Raw genomic sequence first — 18694 nt, 5'->3', positions numbered from 1 at the left:
CAACAAGCATATTGGTGAGATCGATGACGGTCACATCGTGGTTCATCATATAGTACTCTCTTACGAACTCACTATATGAGTCCGGAAGTGACTGAAGAACCCAGTCAACAGCCAGCTCCTCACAGACAACTGATCCCAACATTCTTAACCTATCAATGTATGACTTCATCTCTAGGATGTATGCACACACTGACTTTCCTTTTCCATGTTTACTTGCCAAAAGGGCTTGAGTGAGCTTGAACTTTTCAAGCCTTCAAACTTGTGGGTTAGGGAGAATAATTGGAGGAGGTGGAGGAAGTGAAGCATGATCTCTTGTTCCTCGATCGAATCGTGGAATATCATCTTCATGTGGAAAGCTTGTTCCACGGGATTTGGGAATACCATAGTTGTCATACTTTGACATATACAAAACGGGAGAAAACAAATTCAAGTTAGTTGATTAGAATCCTCGATGTGACACCCAAATGAAACATCGAGGCTAGGATCCAACACAATACACTACAACCTAGAAAAGGTATGCCGTAATCTAGTTGCAGAATATTTGAAGGTAGGTAAATGACGATTTACCAATTTCCACCATGAAAAACGAAAAAGAAATTTAAGTTTTAAATCTATTGAAAATTCCTAGATATTTTGAGATTCATTGAACATTTCAATGGCATGTTTAAATCTCGATATGCCCCTCTAGTTTGTGACTGGGATACCGAGGATCACAAAGCGGGTGCGAATAACCATGCAAACTTACATGGTTCCCCACATGTTACAGTCACCTATTCGATGTGCCGGTTAACCACACACGCTCCACCGAACTATGACAAACATTGAGTCACCCTTTGCTACCTTTGCTTAGAACCATTTAGTGTGTCGGTTAACCACACACGCTCCACTAACGTCTTCGCAAGGGCACAAAGTGTAATTTCATGGGATTGCATCAATTCACTTTTGCCTAAAGTAACTAAGATTGGGGATTTTATAAAAGCATTTAGTTACTTTTGTATTTCATTATACTTATAATGGAAGGTTTCTATCCTATCCTACCCGTTCGGCTAACGACCCTCCACTAGTCAAGAGTGCGGTGAGTAAGAGTGGATACCCATTCAATCGCCATTTTATAGGCAATTTCCTTAAACACCCCTTATAGACCAGCTTCGTGAATGAGGCCTACTAACGGTAAGACTGACTTTTACTCATACATATATATACTATTAGACTTTTAATGTTATGTATAGTATAGGGTGTATTTTACACTTTTAAAATACTAGGTGTTCTAATTTAATAATCATACCTTTAATTTAATTAAATTGTAAACCAAAACTTTATGGATTTACTAAATCTCTTTTAATTATACACTTTAATTAATTAATAAAACCATAAGGGTGTGATTTGAACTTTTCAAAACTATACTAGGGTTTTAGAATCTAACATTTCTAAATTAAACTTTTAATCAACTTTTAAATTCCAAAACTTGAGGGCAAGTTTTGAAACATTTCAAAACATTAGAGTTTAACTTATTTACAAAAAAAAACTTTTGAGTTTAAATTTAAACTATAAAACTTACATGGGCATAATTGAAACTTTTTCACAACACAAGGATCAAATAACAAATAATAGAAATTAAACAATTAATTTTGTCATTATCTATATTTGACCTAATCTCATAAGATAATTACCAAATAAATTAAATAATCCATATTTATCATATAAGGAAACTATTATTCAAAAGATTTGAAATTATCTTTTGTTTTATGAAGGATAATCACCCAAATATAATAAAAATCGGATTTTATCATAAAAATACGTTTTTGGTATTAATCCTTCTGCAAAACAGCAAGAAATCCCGATATTCCCTCTGTCTGACCCTTGGACTCGCCGAGTCAGGGACTAGACTCGCCGAGTCAGACAGACTCTCCGAGTTCATCCACTGACTCGCCAAGTCAAGTCGGGCAGAGGCCAAAAAAAATCGATTTTCAGTAAATAATTCAACATAGCATCACATACAACAGAAACCAATGAAGGCTCTGATACCACTGATGGGTTTAGCCATAAGAACATCCTATGTGCTCATGCAAACCCTAATGCTTGGATCTAGGTTTCTCTATTGTACATGCAATGTATCCAAGACTTACAATCTTAAATCTAACATATTATAAACTGAAATTAGGGTTTCGAGAATTACCTTTGATTGTTATGTAGCAATAACAATCTCAATTCCTCCTTGTAATGACTTTAGAAAGCTTAGAGTCACAATTGTCACTCCTGTAATGGCTCACAAACACCAATAGCAAGAGGATGAAGAACAAGGAGAGAGGAGGCTGCCCAAAACCGTCCAAATCCCTAAGGAGTTACTTCCACACGTTTTTGGTGCTCTAGGGATCTTTAAATAGTGAGGCTATTAGGGTTATCTAACAAGGAAACCCTAATTTGGATGCTTAGGCCCTAAGCAACCCATAGACTCCTTCCTTAAAGGCCTAGGATGATTTCTAATGGGTTTCCCCATATAATTCGTCCACCCCTCTAATATGGAGTCCATTAGCTCAATATTCAACTATCATACAATTGACAGTTCTAGTCCCTTAAGTTTAATAAATGTCTTTTAGCCACAAAATTAATTCCTAATTAATCATTGACTAATATTAATTAAACAATATGATTTTTCCTTTAATATATTATTCTCATAATATATTAATAAATCATAATTAATCCTTTCTCTCCATAATTCATCCTATCAAGTTGCTTTGGTGAAGGCAACCCAAAAGGACCATGCACCATCGGGTCAAGTACACACCAAAATAGTTATGGACTTAGACACTAATCCAACAAATACTTCATATGTTCCAATCTATAAGTATGAGCTTTCCACATTGAATTCAACTCCTAACATTATATTAGGAGGGAATTGGGTGTCTCATCATTACAAAATTAAATGGACTTTAATCTTATCCCGATTACAGACTTGTGCACTAAGTCTCTTGTCAGACCTTTAGTCAAGTGATCTGCCAAATTTTGTTGCGATTTCACAAACTCAACCGAAATAACACCATTCATGATTAGTTCTCTAATCATACTATGTCTAACACTTAGGTGTCTACACTTCCCATTATAAACCTGGCTATATGCCTTAGCCAAAGCGGCTACACTATCACAAAGAATAGAAATAGGTGTTATCAGTTTAGACCACAAAGGAATCTTATAGACTAAATTCCTTAGTCACTCTGTTTCTTTACCAGTAGTTGCTAACACAACAAACTCATATTCCATTGTCGGGTTTGTAATGCAAGATTGCTTCTTGGAAGCCCAAGAAATGGCACCTCCCCCAAGCAAGAATACCCAACCAGAAGTTGAGGAATGGTCCTCCATGTTGGTTATCCAACTTGCATCTAAATGACATTCTAAAACTGAAGGACTACCCAAGTAACTCAAACCATAATTCATGGTTCCTTTGAGATACTTAAACACTCTATTCACTGCTTGCCAATCTTAAGCACTAGGATTACTAGTGTACCTGCTCAACTTACCCACAACAAAAGCAATATCAGGTCTTGTACTTACATCAAGCAACCAATAGCCTTAGAGTATTCCAATTGTGAAATGGGAGCGCCATTATTTGGCATTAATTTCACACTTTGGTCCATAGGAGTACTCACAGGAAAACAATCGGTAAAATTAAACCGCTTGGAAATTTTCACAATATAATGACTTTAAGTCATCACGAAACCTTTGTTCATCCTTTTAATTCTTATTCCAAGAATTACATCAGCCTCTCCCAAATCTTTCATGGAAAACTTAGATGATAACAATTTCTTTGTTTCATCTACTTGATTTTGGTCGGTACCAAAAATCAACATGTCATCTACATATAAGCAAAGGATCACCCCAACTTTTGTAGCATCATCAAATCTACTATAAACACATTTTTCACATTGGTTTGTCTTGAAACCAGAGGACAAAATAACTTCATCAAATTTCTGATGCCATTGTTTAGGCGCTTGTTTCAGCCCATATAAAGATTTGACAAGTTTACAAACCATATGCTCTTTACCGTACATAATAAAACCTTCAGGTTGTTTCATGTAAACTTCCTCGTCAAAATTACCATTTAAAAAGGCTGTTTTCACATCCATTTGGTGAATAACCAGGTTATGGATACTTGCCAAAGCAATCAACAATCTAATAGTAGCAATACGTGCAATCGGAGCATACGTATCAAAATAGTTAATACCGAGTATTTGTCTAAAAACTTGAATGACTAACCGGGCTTTGAACTTGTCAATAGTCCCATTAACATTCATTTTCTTTTTGAGATTCCATTTGCAACCAAATGGTTTAGAACCTGGAGGCAAATCAGACAACACCCATGTGTTGTTCTCAAGAATTGATGACATTTCATCATCAATTGCTTCCTTCCAAAAGGCACTATCACGAGACTCCATGGCCTCTTGATAAGTCTTAGGATCATCTTCAATACTATAGCAATAAGAGTATTCAAGATTAATTTCATCCCTTGAACCTTCCACCAAATACAGTTGGAAGTCAAATCCGAAATTTTTCGCAATATGGCCTTTTTTGCTTCTACGAAGCTCTTGTGGTTCTTGCACATTACCACCATCTTGACTTTCTGAATTTTGCTCTTTATGAGCACCAAAAGTCAGATCCTTAGGTCTTTGAATCGATGTAAACCGCATCTCATCAAAAATTGCATCTCGTGATTCGATAATAGTGTTAACCGAAACCGAATCATCAGGTTCTATTGCATAAAACCTATATGCCTTAGAATGTTCAGCATATCCAATGTATATACAATCAATTCCACGTTCTCCCAAATTCTTCTTTTTGGGCTCAGTGAGTTTTACAACTACCCGGCATCCCCAAACCCGAAAATAACTTAGATTCGGATTTTTCTTGAACCAAAGTTCAAATGGGACTGTTTTGTTCTTTTTATTTGGAACCCTATTTAATAAATAGCAGGCCGTTAACATGGCCTCTCACTATAATCCTTCACTCAATCTCGAGTAAGACAACATCGAGTTTATCATTTCCTTTAAAACTCGATTTTTACGTTCAGCAATACCATTCTGTTGGGTCGTGTAAGGTGTCGTGGTCTCATGAATGATACCCACTGATTGGAAGTATATGGGATCCATATATTCACCTCCCCTATCAGTCCTGAGACATTTAACTGGAATGTCCAACTGCAATTCCACCTCGGTTTTGTATATTTTGAATTTATCTAAGTCTTCATACTTGGAATGTAACAAATACACGTAGCAAAACTGAGTGTAGTCATCAATAAAAGTGACTACATACTTTTTATTTCCCAAAGAAGGAGTGGAGTGAAAATCACACAGGTTACTATGTATAAGTTCCAAAATAGCTGGATTTTTAGTGACACTAGGAAAGGGATGTTTTGTCACTTTTGTAAGCATGCAAGTTTTACATCTCATGCATCCTTCTAAAGTTGACATAACCTAATCTTACATGCCAAAACATAGATTTATCAACATTAGAAACAAAAGATACAAAAATGCAAAATTTTGAACAGGTAATGATTTGTCAACAAGATTTAAATGAAACATTATATTATTTAAACATCCAAAGCCAATAAACATTCCACCCTTAGACAAAACAAACTTATCCGACTCAATAACTTGTTTAAAATCAGCATAATTCAAACAACTAGAACTAACAAGATTCATGTGAATCTTGGGAACAAACAAAACATAAAATAAATTAATTGTATTTCCAGACGTAAATTCAAGACACACGACACCTAAACCACAAATAGGAATAAAAGAATCGTCTACCATTTTCAGCACCAAGCCATCTTCAAGCAGAGTTAATGATTCAAACATCCGTTTATCCTTGCATACATGGTTCTTTGCTCCGGAGTCGATCCACCAAGCAACATCATCATCCTACACATAGAATGATTCAGGGATAAATGAAACATAATAAACATAATTTTGATTAGAAATATCAAAGTTAGTCAAAAACTGACCTCCTTTAACTTGGGCCGAAGACCCATTCACTTTCCCATTGACTCCACTGTTTCCAGCACCATTGTTGCCCAAATTTACACGACAGTCATGCTTGCAATGCCCAACCTGATTGCACCTCCAACAAACCAGATCCTTTCTCTTTTTGTTGGAGTTGCTTGGGACATGTTCCTGCTTACGTATGCCATGTCCTTTGTGGTTCTGGTTCCTTGGTTTGTTTTCATCCATATGAACTGAGGGCTGTCCAGGCTCAACTTTTCCTTTGGGTTTTTCAGATTTGTCACTTTCCTTCGCACAAAGAGATTCTTCAACACGAATGTGACTAGCAAGTTGAGCCAAAGACAGTTCCTCCTTTTGATGTTTCAACTTGTGTTTGAAGTCTTTCCAGGATGGATGCAATTTGTCAATGATAGTTGACACAACAATGGACTCATCCATATTCATATGGTGCAGTTTAAACCGACCGTATATGCCAAGGAGTTCATTGAATTGTTCAGTAACAGACCTTGAGTCATCCATCTTATAATTGTTAAAGTCACTGACCAGAAACTTCTTGCTAGAAGCATCCTCGGTGATATACTTCAACTTAAGGGTGTCCCACAACTCCTTGGCACACAAGGCTTCATTGTGGATATCAAATAAAGCATTAGACATACCGTTCAGAATGTGACCTTTGCAGATGTAGTCATCGTTGTCCTACTTCTGTCTCCTTCTTATCTTTTCAATAGTCTCAACAACACCTTCATCTGGCTCCGCTAGTCTTGGAGTATTCAGCACGTATGCTGCTTTCAGATTAGTCAGCATGAAGTGCATCTTCTTCTTCCAGCTCCTGAAGTCGACACCTTCGAACTTCTCCAGCTTTGCAAACTTAGTGGTCATCTCGCAGAATGAGTCACCCATCTCCAAGAATAGTAAATATCAGTTTGAATGTTGGGAAATTTAGGGTTTATGGTGGAGATCTAGATACCAACTTGGATCATAATATCACTTTCCGAACTAATATTTCTACCCTATGCCTGAGTTACAAGAAATTCATCCTAGGATAATCATAGTGGACACTTACGATTCTAGGCACAGAAATCGTAAGCCAATATGCTAGAGGATTTTTGAAACTATGATGAAAACGAGTTCTTAAGATCATCCTATTTTTCTGAAAAGAAGAGTCGTTTATATAATAAACAATATTAGGGTTTCATTAGGGTTGGGCCGCTATGGATTCCTTTAGAAGCAAGTTAGGGTAATCCAGATTTTAATGGGGATTTAGGGTTACCAAAACTAACGAGTTTCGTTAGTTTTACCATAATCACCCTCAAGAATCGAAATATCACACTAGCGGGACCCCAGGGGCGCTGCCCCTTTAGAAACCCCGGACCCAAGGGCGCTGCCCCCAGACCCCCGACTAGTCGTCGAACTGGCTACTAATTTGATCTTATACATGCGTGCACTCCGTACCAACCCGTACACATATTAGAAAACAAATTAAGAAGCCCCTTAGCTCACATGCTAATTCAAGTTATATAAAATGACATAGTGACACTAAAATCACCAACATCTTACTCCTCTGCATATTGTTCTTTACACGAGCACCACAATGATTCTTTGTATCCTGGCTGCCACTGCAGGTAGCAACGTTGACACCAAATGTTCCGATGATGTAAGAACTTTATTTTGCTGTTCTGATGACCAGATATGTCCTCTGCACTGTCAACAACCGTTCTCACACACTCTGAGACCAAAATACTCGTTGTAGATCATCGACTACTCGAAATTGCTTTGCTGGTGATCAATCTTCTCAAAAATCAATGTCTCCTTGTTATCATCTCCAACAACCCCCATTGATGTCGCCCTCTGATCTAACCACCGCCTCCTACGATTACAAAAGCCTAGTAAAAGGTGGAGTTACCAGATTCTTTGTAGGGGTCGTTTATCACCGTTGTGTGTAACTCAACTCAATCGCCACAGTGTTTGGACAACATTGACCTCCTTCAGGTAACACACATGGGAGGAGCTTTGATGGTTCTGAACATGATAATCAATTTTCCTGATGTTGGCTGACCACTGACCAGAAACCATTCCCAAATTCATCCTGAAAACTAACGAGCAAAAAGAACACAAAATTTATATCTAGCGATTCTTTTTGTATATTGAACTTCAAGTTAAATTTCCATGGGACTCCAAAACATGGAACGAAAACAATTTCTATAAAATTTGATGATCAGAATCCCTAATAGAAAATCTCAATTTGTTTATACCTAAAATAGAAATAGAGTGATTATGTTCGATGAGAAACTAAACGGACAAAACACACAATCGAAGGAAGGCATCGAGAAATTGAGGAAAATGTTAGAAATAACTAAAATTGAAAAGGTAAGAGATGTGTATGAACACATGCGTCTCCTGTGTACGTGTTTCCTAAGTACTTCTCCATTGATCTTCTCTGTGTACACTAGAGTTTTGGTAATGGGGGAGGCAGGGGATGAAACTGAGCAATATGTATGTGTGTGTGTGCGTGCCTTTCTCTTGCCTTTATCTCCACATATGGGAAGACTTTATAATTGTTATCAGTTTATCACTAAACCAACCGCCATATGATTGATATGTAGATGAAAGTTTGACAGATGGGAAGAAATTAGAATGACGAAGCTACATGTCAACACTTTCTAGCCAAATAAAAAAGCCAAATAACAAACCTAACCGGTTATAATGGGTTTGTTACCTTAATTAGCCGGTAAAACACAAGTTGGTTCCCTTCATATGCAAAATAATAATAATAATAATAATAATAATAATAATAATAATAATAATAATAATAAGATGACAAAATTTTTAAAATAAAAGTGATAAATTGGTTGGGCTAAAGTGACAAAGAAAGAAACAGGTTGGGAGCACGTTGAAACTTATCCAAAGTGTAATCTAATACTTACAATCTCTTGAAATGATACACGAAATTGTAAATTTAAATACCGATATTATGATTTCGATATATCTAAGTCGGAAATGAGATACACGAACATGTGGATTTGTTAATAGGAAAAGGGAAAATGTCATGTTATCCTAAAGAACTTGTCGAGTTTGTTTTAAAAGGTCACCCAATTAATCTTTTTTGTTCATTAAGGGAACGACATATAAATTGACCGGTTGAAATGATCCCTTGACCTGTAATAAAAAGTTTCCATGACAAATCAGTAAAAAAACGGTGAGGTGGCTGCCTAGTCACAACTTATGTGGCAATTGACTCTGGTCCACAGTCAACCCTTGTTCCCCAAGATTGGACACCCCCTTATATAAATAAAGCGATGTCCTAATGAGTTTATCACACCCACTTTGTTACCCTTATCGGTCTCTTCGTTTGTTCTTCCTTTCGTTTCCCACTTTGTGAGTCCCTCGAACCACCACTTCGAGATCTGCAACCATTAAAGAACACAACCCATAAACGTTTATTAGAATAATTGCTACAATGCACATGATGAAACTTAACTGTAAAAAAACATATATGAATGGAACAAGAATGGTTTGACTTTGACTGTAGGTAGCAACTAAATTACTTGGAACATGACCAAAATTGCTATAAAACATCAAAATAACCACCAAAATTGCAACAAATTTTTTTATTGCTTTGGAACAAAAATGCTTTTTTGAGGATAACTAGTTAAATCTATTCATAAGAAGTCTAATTAATTTCACGGTAGCCCTCACCTATGAATTTGAAGTCGATAAAGTAGCCTCCAAAGTTCACCTATTTGTTCTATTATCATTTTTTTACATTGTATTAAGCCTTAAACCATGGGCTCCCTTAACTGAATGCAACATTCATTTTATTTATTTGTTTGTGTTTATTATTTAATCAGGCTGTGGTATATATTAGACAATGTGTTTTCAAATTATATGATTCAGGCAAAATATTTTATCCACTTGAAGCAATTCAAAGTACACAACAAAACTCACCAGTAATTAACATGGTTTAATGGAGGAGAGGAGCAATCATGAAGAGCCATGCGATGATGCACTCAAAATGATCTAAATTAAGAAACAAAATTTATAAAGTAAAGAACAAGGTTACTCATGATACAGTATATGAAAAACTTAAAACACATAAGTAGAAAGGGGGATGGGTCAAGAAAAATCCAAAATGAAAAAAACTGACAAAATATCATAAACTTAGAAATAATATAGTATCAGAAGTGACTTTATGACCCTCTTTACATCTATTGTCAATGATGATATGCCTTGTTGAGGATTACATAACATAAATGATGATGAGAAAAACATAGCTATCCTATCCTATCCAAAACCATCTTACTCTTCAGGAAGGGTAAAATGGACCACCAGTTTAATGCAACAAATACATACAATACAACTTCATGTTAGTCAGAGTGATTGTCTGAATAGACTGAACACCATACAAACAAACACAAAAATATGAGATTAACCCTAATCTAATCTCATAACTTGCAGACTCATAAGAATATAATCAAACAATCAACCAAGATCACTCCCATTGCAGATTCATACTAGACCATAGTCTTATCTAAATACCAAATCCAACAAAAAACAAAACTCCACCTTTCACCCAAAGATCCTCTTTCTATACATGAAAAAACTAGAAATTTTACAAATGAAGAAATAAATAACGAGTCAATTACATGTTTCTTACTTACTTGGACCAATGTAGAGGAAAACTGAGGGATGCAACCGCATGTTGGGAGTGAGAGCAGCAGCAGAAGGTCGAGAATTAAAAAGAAAAAAAAATCTACAACTCAAATACATAGTAATCTAAATCTACAACTTGATCATGTATAAATACCAAATCCAAAAGAACTTTTGTAAATTAGCACCTCTAAACAACACTGATATCACAAAGGCCATACAAATACAAAATCCAAATAGTAATACATTAGAATAAGCATATCTCAAAAGCAAAACCATCACTGATAACATGCATTCAAGAACTACTTGCATTCCAAATGATCTATGCAGCTATTCTCTTCCTCTCTTGAACTTGGCAACTCTTACCACAACTGCAACGTATATCTTATCCATGGTTTCCTCAGCAAACATGAAAAGTTTGTGTCTCCACTGCTTCTTGAACATCAGAACTCCAATAACACCCCAAAACCCTGTTCCAAAACCACTCGTTATATCCACATAAAACAACCATACCTCCATCTTCTCATCAGCTGCTTTGTGTTTCTTCTTGCTTGTTGTTGTTGTTGAATCTTGATGATTTGAGCAAGTGTTTGGCAATGGAGGTCCACATAGATGTTTGTTCCCAGCATATATTGATGGATCATCGGTAAGCGTCTGCAGTTGATTTCCTGTTGGAATTTGACCCGACAAGTTGTTGTGTGACAAATTCAAATGGCTCAAAAAAGTCAAAGCCGCCATGCTTGAAGGGATCCTCCCGCTCAACTCGTTTTTTGAGAAATCAAGAGTTTCCAAATTCATCATCTTTCCAATGCTCTCTGGAATACCCCCTCTCAGATGATTATTAGACAGATTCAGACCCACCAACATGGAAAGTGCAGATAGCTCAACCGGTATTTCTCCCACAAGTTTATTGCTTGAAAGGTCCATGTTAAACACTATATCCCAAGTTGTTGTATATTCAAGATCAACACCTTTCATGACCTGAATCACATTCTTATCATCATCGAGATCAAAATAACTCTCATTCATCCTGTCTCAAATATAAGTTGAAAAGGCATTTTTAAGTTTACTATTAAATTTTGAGGGTGATCCCATTGGTCCAGAGCACATAGTGTGGTGGTGTTTGGTTCGAAGAAAGTGATTGTCAACAAAGCATTACTACATTTATAAAATAAGGAAAGCAAAATGAAGAACATTCACAACCTCAAAGGAAAAAAGTGTAAGCAGGAGATGTTTTCAGGGAAAGTAAAAGAAAGAGTATTTGAAGTGTCTGGGGATCAAAACTGGAATTCAGACTCTGAATCCAATATAATTGAAAAAGAATGGTGTCTTCAAGAAACAATGTTAGAGTGCTTATCTATCAATATAAATGGAGAAGGATTGTAAAATCTAACCGTTTAGATGTTATGCTTTTAGCATAGGACTAATTTTCCCTAGTTTTATCTTTTCTTTATTGCTTATTATCTACTACTAATCACTACTGCTAATTAGGTCTGTTGATTGGGTAATTTTCGAGCTTCGGGTAATTCGAGTTTTTTCATAAAATAATATGAACCGAAACCTAAACTATTTACAATTCGGGTCTTATAGTTCGGGTATCCGGGTTGATGATTCGGGTTGGGTATTTTCCGGTATACCAGAAATATACTTTAATGAAATTTATTTACGAATAATTTGGGCATTGTTCCTTGTTGTATGAATAAGATTGAAAAAACATTGTGATAATAGATTTTTTTAATAAGCTAGTAATATCATCACCAAATGAATAAAAAACATGTAACAAATAATCATATTACTTTTACCATCTGAAAAGTTATAATAGGTTTCCTTTTAGGATATTATATGCTATATTCATGAAATCTTATGTTTGAGGACCATATCAAACGAGGAATTTATCTGGTGACTTTAATCATATTTTTGTCATTGTTAACATATATAAGATATTGATAGGTTTTACATGTAATAATACGGAAAAATCATTATATTCTTAAGGGTACGTGCAACCTACTTTGATCTATGTCATAACACTATTTAAGCAACATATTATTGAACATCAAATCTTCTAAACACTAATGGAAAGCAAAATTCACAAAATTGCATACCTTTTATTTGTTATTGTAAACAAATCTTTGATTCCAACAAAGCAATCTAGAATTATCTTTGAAAACAAGCTCTATTTGTGTGCGAGCCTCTAATGGTTCACACCACAACACAAGAACCATAGAAAGATTAGGAGAGAGGCGAGAGAGGATCAATTTTTGGATCTAGTATCTAAAAAAAGAGTACTTGAAAATTCCAAAGTATAAGGTTCTATTTATAGTTGAGTAGGAGACATGTAGAAACCATGATTTGAACATAAAATAATATTATTTCAAATAAGACAGTTATCTGGTTCATTGAATATTTAAATAGAAGCTACCTAAAACGCTTTTAGGGTCTCTGAATCCCCATCATGTAGCCATACACCACCATCGTATTGCTCTTTTTGCCACGATCACAACCAGCACTACCTCACAAATTTCCTAATCATCACAAAAATTTGCCACAAAAAAAAAAGTAATATACATATCTTCTAAAACCATATTTGAATCTTCCAATCTCTTTGCTTTGGATAGCCCATCTATGAGTGTTGTGTAAGTATATTGATCAGAAATGATGACCTTTATAACACCTGTGTTCAAGACTAGTTTAGCTTTATATTTTTAGGAGGTAAAGATGGAGTTTTGGGGGAAAACCTGTGGCACGACATGGTGCAAGGATGCCCACAACGTGGGATTAAATAAAAGCACGTATATTTTATTGGACCGCCACGACGTGGGCAAGGGTTGCCACTGTGTGGCAGCTGTTGTAACAATTGGTAACAATTAGTCGGTGTTCGATGGTCAAACCACCACGAACTGCTATGTATTAAGGACCAATTGTGTGTAATCTTATGTTTATAATGTATATTAAAGATATCATATTCATAATTACTTTCAGAATGTCTCAAGCTACTAAAATCATCTATCGTTGAAGATCGAATCGAAAATCACCGAAAATTAATTTTAGAGTAAATTACACCAATGGTCCCTATGGTTTAGGGTAATTTGCGTGTTTGGTCCCTAACTTGTTTTTTAGCTCGAAAGGTCCCTGCTGTTTGTTTTTTTTACGTGTTTGATCCATGTCTTACCTAAAAAGACTATTTTGCCATTGATTTTTTTATTTACTTAAATAAATACACCCCAACCCCACCCCACCCCACCCCCTCACCTTACCTTACCTACCTCACCATTTTTTCCTATTTAAATAATAGTCTTTTAGCATAGCAAACGAGCAGATCACTTCAGCATAACAACATCATATATATATCAGGATATAGATCTAACAGATCACTATAGCATAGCAGCATCTTACATACCAGGATACCAATTTAACAGATCACTTCAGCATAGGAACATCCTACATACTAGGATACAGATCTAACATATCACTACAACATAACAACATCCTACACACCAAGATATAGATCTAACAGATCACTACAGTATAGTAACATACTCGATACAAGGATACAGATCTAGCAGGTCACTACAACATAGCAACATACTAAATATTACCGCACCAAGAATAGATAACCATATATACTCAGAGGTAAGATAGCCACCCGGACATGTGGTCCTACTCTAGAACCACAACGAAACAAGGAACATGTGAGAGAGCCTAGACCAAGAGTCCTCAGTCTATCCTACATGACTATATACAGTCCGTAAGGCATCCTTCTATTAACATATAACCATAACTAGTGGGCTGACATTGGTGCCTTCGACCTACGGTACAATGAGGTGAAACTCACCTGAAATGAAGGAACCGGAGAACATTGTGATACGCTCCCTGATACACTGCTTGCTCCCGCAGATCCACTAACATCAGAACCATATAAAATCTTATTCACCAGTTAAAACCCTCAAGTTTGACCTAAAGTCAAACTTGGTCAAAAGTCGGTGGTCAACGGAGTCAACAAAAGTCAAAGCCCAAGGTTGGTTGAGAACACCCCTCTATAGGTCACCTATCCATCCGAATGACCAATTCTTAAACACAATCCAAAATACCCAAATACCCTTAGATCAAACTTGTTCAAATTCAGGTAAAACTCAAAATTCCAAAAAGTCGACTAAGTCAACCCAACTGAGTATGCCCAGCGTACTCATCTGTATGTCCAGCGTACTCGATGGTTGACCAGGTACATGCTTGTTGATTGTGTACGCACGTCGTACGCCTTGTACGCCCAACGTACGCAACTGACTGCCAATCTACTCATTAAGAGCTTAATCCTTAAGCCCTTAAGTCCAATTTCAAAATCTAAGTCCAAAATGATGTCGTTGACCATAAAGTTTCCAATTTTATGATCTTACATGGCCATCAAGTGCCCAACACCAAAGATCGTGTTATGTCGCATGTTTTTTCGTTTGAGACACTTTTTTTGCTCTTTTTTTATACCTTTTCTAATCGGACATACAAGTATTGTGTTTTTGTTAACTTTTGGTTATTATTTGTTGATGTAACACTTCTAAAAACTAGTTATATTTGATATAAATCTATATATATATATATATATATATATATATATATATGTGGTAATATAATTATAAATTAATACAAAATCGCCTCCTTACATCACGCCTTGAAAAACGCCATGGCTCGCCATAACTCGTTAAGTTTGAGGCTCGGCCTTGCCGCTACCCCACACCTCACGCCTTTTAGAACCTTGGTTCTAATCATTTTCCACAACATAATACTATCATGTCTTGACTAACTGGAGTTACAGAGAAGCGTAGTGAGAATAAAGAAAGATTTTAGGGTTTGAGTAGTATCAATTTGATGAATCGATCGATTGAAAACATGGAGAAGGTGATTGGGGTCGAAAAGTTTGGTTTTGGTGAAGACCATGTTGAGTCAGAGATGGCGTAGCAGTGACCGTTGTTGATATCGACGAAAGAGGTTGGCGTGTTAGTGGTGATGTTGACATGCCTTTAGTGGAGCTTAACAGAGAGGTGGATAATAAAGGAAATGATCAAAGCCTATGGTGGTGTTGAGAGGTGTGAATGTATGTTGTTAGGAAGAAGAAAACAATATCTACCTTCTTCCATAATATAGCTTGTGTAACAGCCCGGATTCCCAGGTATTATTCATTCTTATATTTTTTTGGTATTTTGTGAGGAGACTCGGCGAGTTGGAGCTCAAACTCGCCGAGTAGGATCGCGGTTTTGGACGCGGGTTCGCGTGTGGACTCGGCGAGTCCAAGGAGTGGACTCGACGAGTCCACGCTGTTTAATGAAACCCTAATTCCCCGGGTTTGGAGCCTATTTAAGGGCACTTATAGCCTCCCATTGCGGCTACCAGTCCCTTGAGAGAACCCTAAGAGAGCTAATTTGTTTTGGGAGAGAGGAAGTCAATTTTGGGCCTTTATATTCCTTGTTTAGCAAGAAGAAGGTGGCAAGAGCAAGGAGGAGGTGGGATTCTAGCAGATCCAGAGTCCAGAGGCTTCATTTTGAGGTAATGGTTCGAATCTCCTTCAGTTTTAGGGTTGATCTTTAGAGTTAGGGTTTTATAACCCCTTTGGAGAGTGATTATGTGAAGCAAATGGTCCCTCTTCGAGTTTGTGCCTTGGATCTGGACTCAAAGAGGTCCAGAGACCCTAACCCTTGGAGCTTTTTGGGTTATTATGGAGTCATTGGACCTAGGTGGTTATTTTTGGGACCAAATCTCCTTTTGATGCCTTATGGGGGTTATACAAGCATCAAGTTTCAAACTTTACGTGACATTCATGCTTGGGAAGGCCAAATCTATGGTTTGGGAAAGCAGATCTGACCTCAAAAGGCCAATAGAGTTAGTGCATGGCATGAACTCACCGAGTTGTTCTTGAGACTTGGCGAGTAGGGTTGGGGTTTCACGTAAAGTGTTCAGCGAGTAGACTCGTCGGGTTGGGGGATGGCCTAGTGAGTCAGGAGAGTCAGTATGGGGCTGAGTCAAGCCGGAACTCGCTGAGTTGTTCTTGAGACTCGGCGAGTTGAGTTGTGGTGGCCCCGCGATTCATGCCAGGTGGAACTCGTCGAGTTAGGGAAGTACTCGACGTGTCAAGAGAGGATCCGAGGGAGTCAGTGAACATGTATAGACTCGCCGAGTCGCTTTGGTGCACTCGCCGAGTCCGGTCAAAGTTGACCGTTGACCAGAGTCGACCATTGTTGACTTGATAGGGTTAGTCAACCTTAGTTGTGAAAGTGTTAATTAGAGATATCTTGTATAATAGGAGGATTATAGCTCGGGGGATCGAGCACGAGTGATTTCAGGGATTTACGAGTTATCGAGATATGCGAGGTGAGTCTTCTCAATATACTTTACCTTGAGTAGGTAACTAGAGTTATGTGATGCAGTGTTTGTATGCTATATATGTGTTATGTGTTGCACTTGTAATGACCCAATTTTCATGACCAAAAATTTCGTTTTAAAAACATTACTTTTAGAAAATATAAAAGGCTAAAACATTGTCTGATCAAAATATCACACCAGTGAACCGTGTCTAAAAACCAATTCATACATTTAATTAAAATATCAGAGTACAAATCCCAGTGAAGCTCGTAAATGCGGAAATCGGAGAGTGTGTGCGTGACGTGCCGCTACCGCGCCGGCTCCTTTCCCCTAGCTGAGGAGGTACCTGAAACCAAACTGAAAACTGTAAGCACAAGGCTTAGTGATTTCCCCCATAATACCACATACCATGCAACATATAACAATCATTATTCAGCTAGGAGTTATGGGCCTTGCCCACACTCGGGAAGATACGGGCCCTCCCACACTTCGCTAGCCGGGAGATACGGGCCTCGCCCACACTTGTGAAGATACGGGCCCTGCCCACACTTCGCTATCTGGGAGATACGGGCCCTGCCCACACTCCGACCTCGGAGAGATACGGGCCCTGCCCACACTCAACCACCAACCCATAACATACAAGTATCACACAGACAACAAGTATAAGCAATTATATCATGTTAACACATATATCATACTTAACTACAACAGAGATACGGGCTCGGCCCACACTGTAGTACTAGCATCTCGTCTACACGGGTCGGCCTTGGTGCCTTAGACCCGTTCCTACTGGAAAGGAAACTCACCTCGAAATAGCTGCTGGTCTGTGTGGGAACTGATCACCTACTACTGCTGCTGCTGCTCCGGAAACCCTCCGGCTGCAATTCCCACAATATACTCAATCAAACACTGCTCACTGACCTTGGGTAAAATGACCATTTTACCCCTGACCTTGCCCTAAGTCAAAGTCAGAGTCAACTTTCAGTTGACCTCGACTCGCCGAGTTGGCTTTCCGACTCGCCGAGTCCCTACGCAAACGACTGCCCTGAATCCCGATCCTACCCGTTGAGTTAGGCGACGACTCGACGGGTTCGCCTTCATGACCAATATTCAAGTCCTTCATCCTACTCGCCGAGTTGTATGAACAACTCGTCAAGTCCATCTTCATCCGAAGAACACTCATGCTAAGACTCGCCGAGTTGTATGAACAACTCGTCGAGTCTGTTCTTGATCTAAGGAGATTGCCTTGAACTCGCCGAGCCGGGGCATCGACTCGCCGAGTACCTCCATAGATGGGTTAAGCTTCTGACTCACTGAGTCACACTCTGTGACTCACTGCTCACTCGACACTATAAAAAGGGGGACAAACTCGGAGACTCGCGAGCAGACTCGCCGAGTCACATGAACGACTCGCCGAGTCGTTGCCATGCACTCCTTAAATATACCGATTTGCTCGATTCCAGTCCATGCCATTCATAGATCTGGACTTCTAGGACACGAATCACACGTAAAGTTTCCAACTTTACGTGTGGATATTCACCAATATGGATTTTAGGGCTCAAAATGTCTCAAAAGAGTAGATCTAGGACTAACAAGCAACATGGGGCCAAAAAGCTAACAGATCTGAGCCCCTGGAGCTCAATCTTGCCTAGATCCAAAGGCCAAACACCTTATTACAACATACAATGCACATACAAGCTTGGGGAAAT

The 18694-nt window shown here is 37.8% G+C and overlaps 2 protein-coding genes across 2 annotated transcripts; both read right to left on the bottom strand.

Moving 5' to 3' along the window:
• Nucleotides 1-3698: 3698 nt before the first annotated feature.
• Nucleotides 3699-6647, bottom strand: LOC145067072 (uncharacterized). Its single transcript, XM_079014287.1, has 4 exons — nt 6027-6647; nt 5802-5912; nt 5629-5699; nt 3699-4758 (listed from the first exon to the last, which is right to left on the bottom strand). The coding sequence occupies exons 1-4, from the start codon at nt 6645-6647 to the stop codon at nt 3699-3701; spliced, it is 1863 nt and encodes a 620-aa protein (XP_078870413.1).
• A 4323-nt stretch (nt 6648-10970) lies between these two features.
• On the bottom strand, nt 10971-11669 carry LOC145067071 (receptor-like protein EIX2). The gene has a single exon (XM_079014286.1). The coding sequence runs from the start codon at nt 11667-11669 to the stop codon at nt 10971-10973; it is 699 nt and encodes a 232-aa protein (XP_078870412.1).
• Nucleotides 11670-18694: the final 7025 nt, after the last annotated feature.

This window comes from Lactuca serriola, chromosome 8 (genome assembly GCF_051521515.1).
Source record: "Lactuca serriola cultivar US96UC23 chromosome 8, Lser_US96UC23_V15, whole genome shotgun sequence".
NCBI classification, from domain to species: domain Eukaryota; kingdom Viridiplantae; phylum Streptophyta; class Magnoliopsida; order Asterales; family Asteraceae; genus Lactuca; species Lactuca serriola.
The sequence above is the reverse complement of the archived record's forward strand: the minus strand, read 5'-3'. Positions and strand labels throughout refer to the sequence as shown.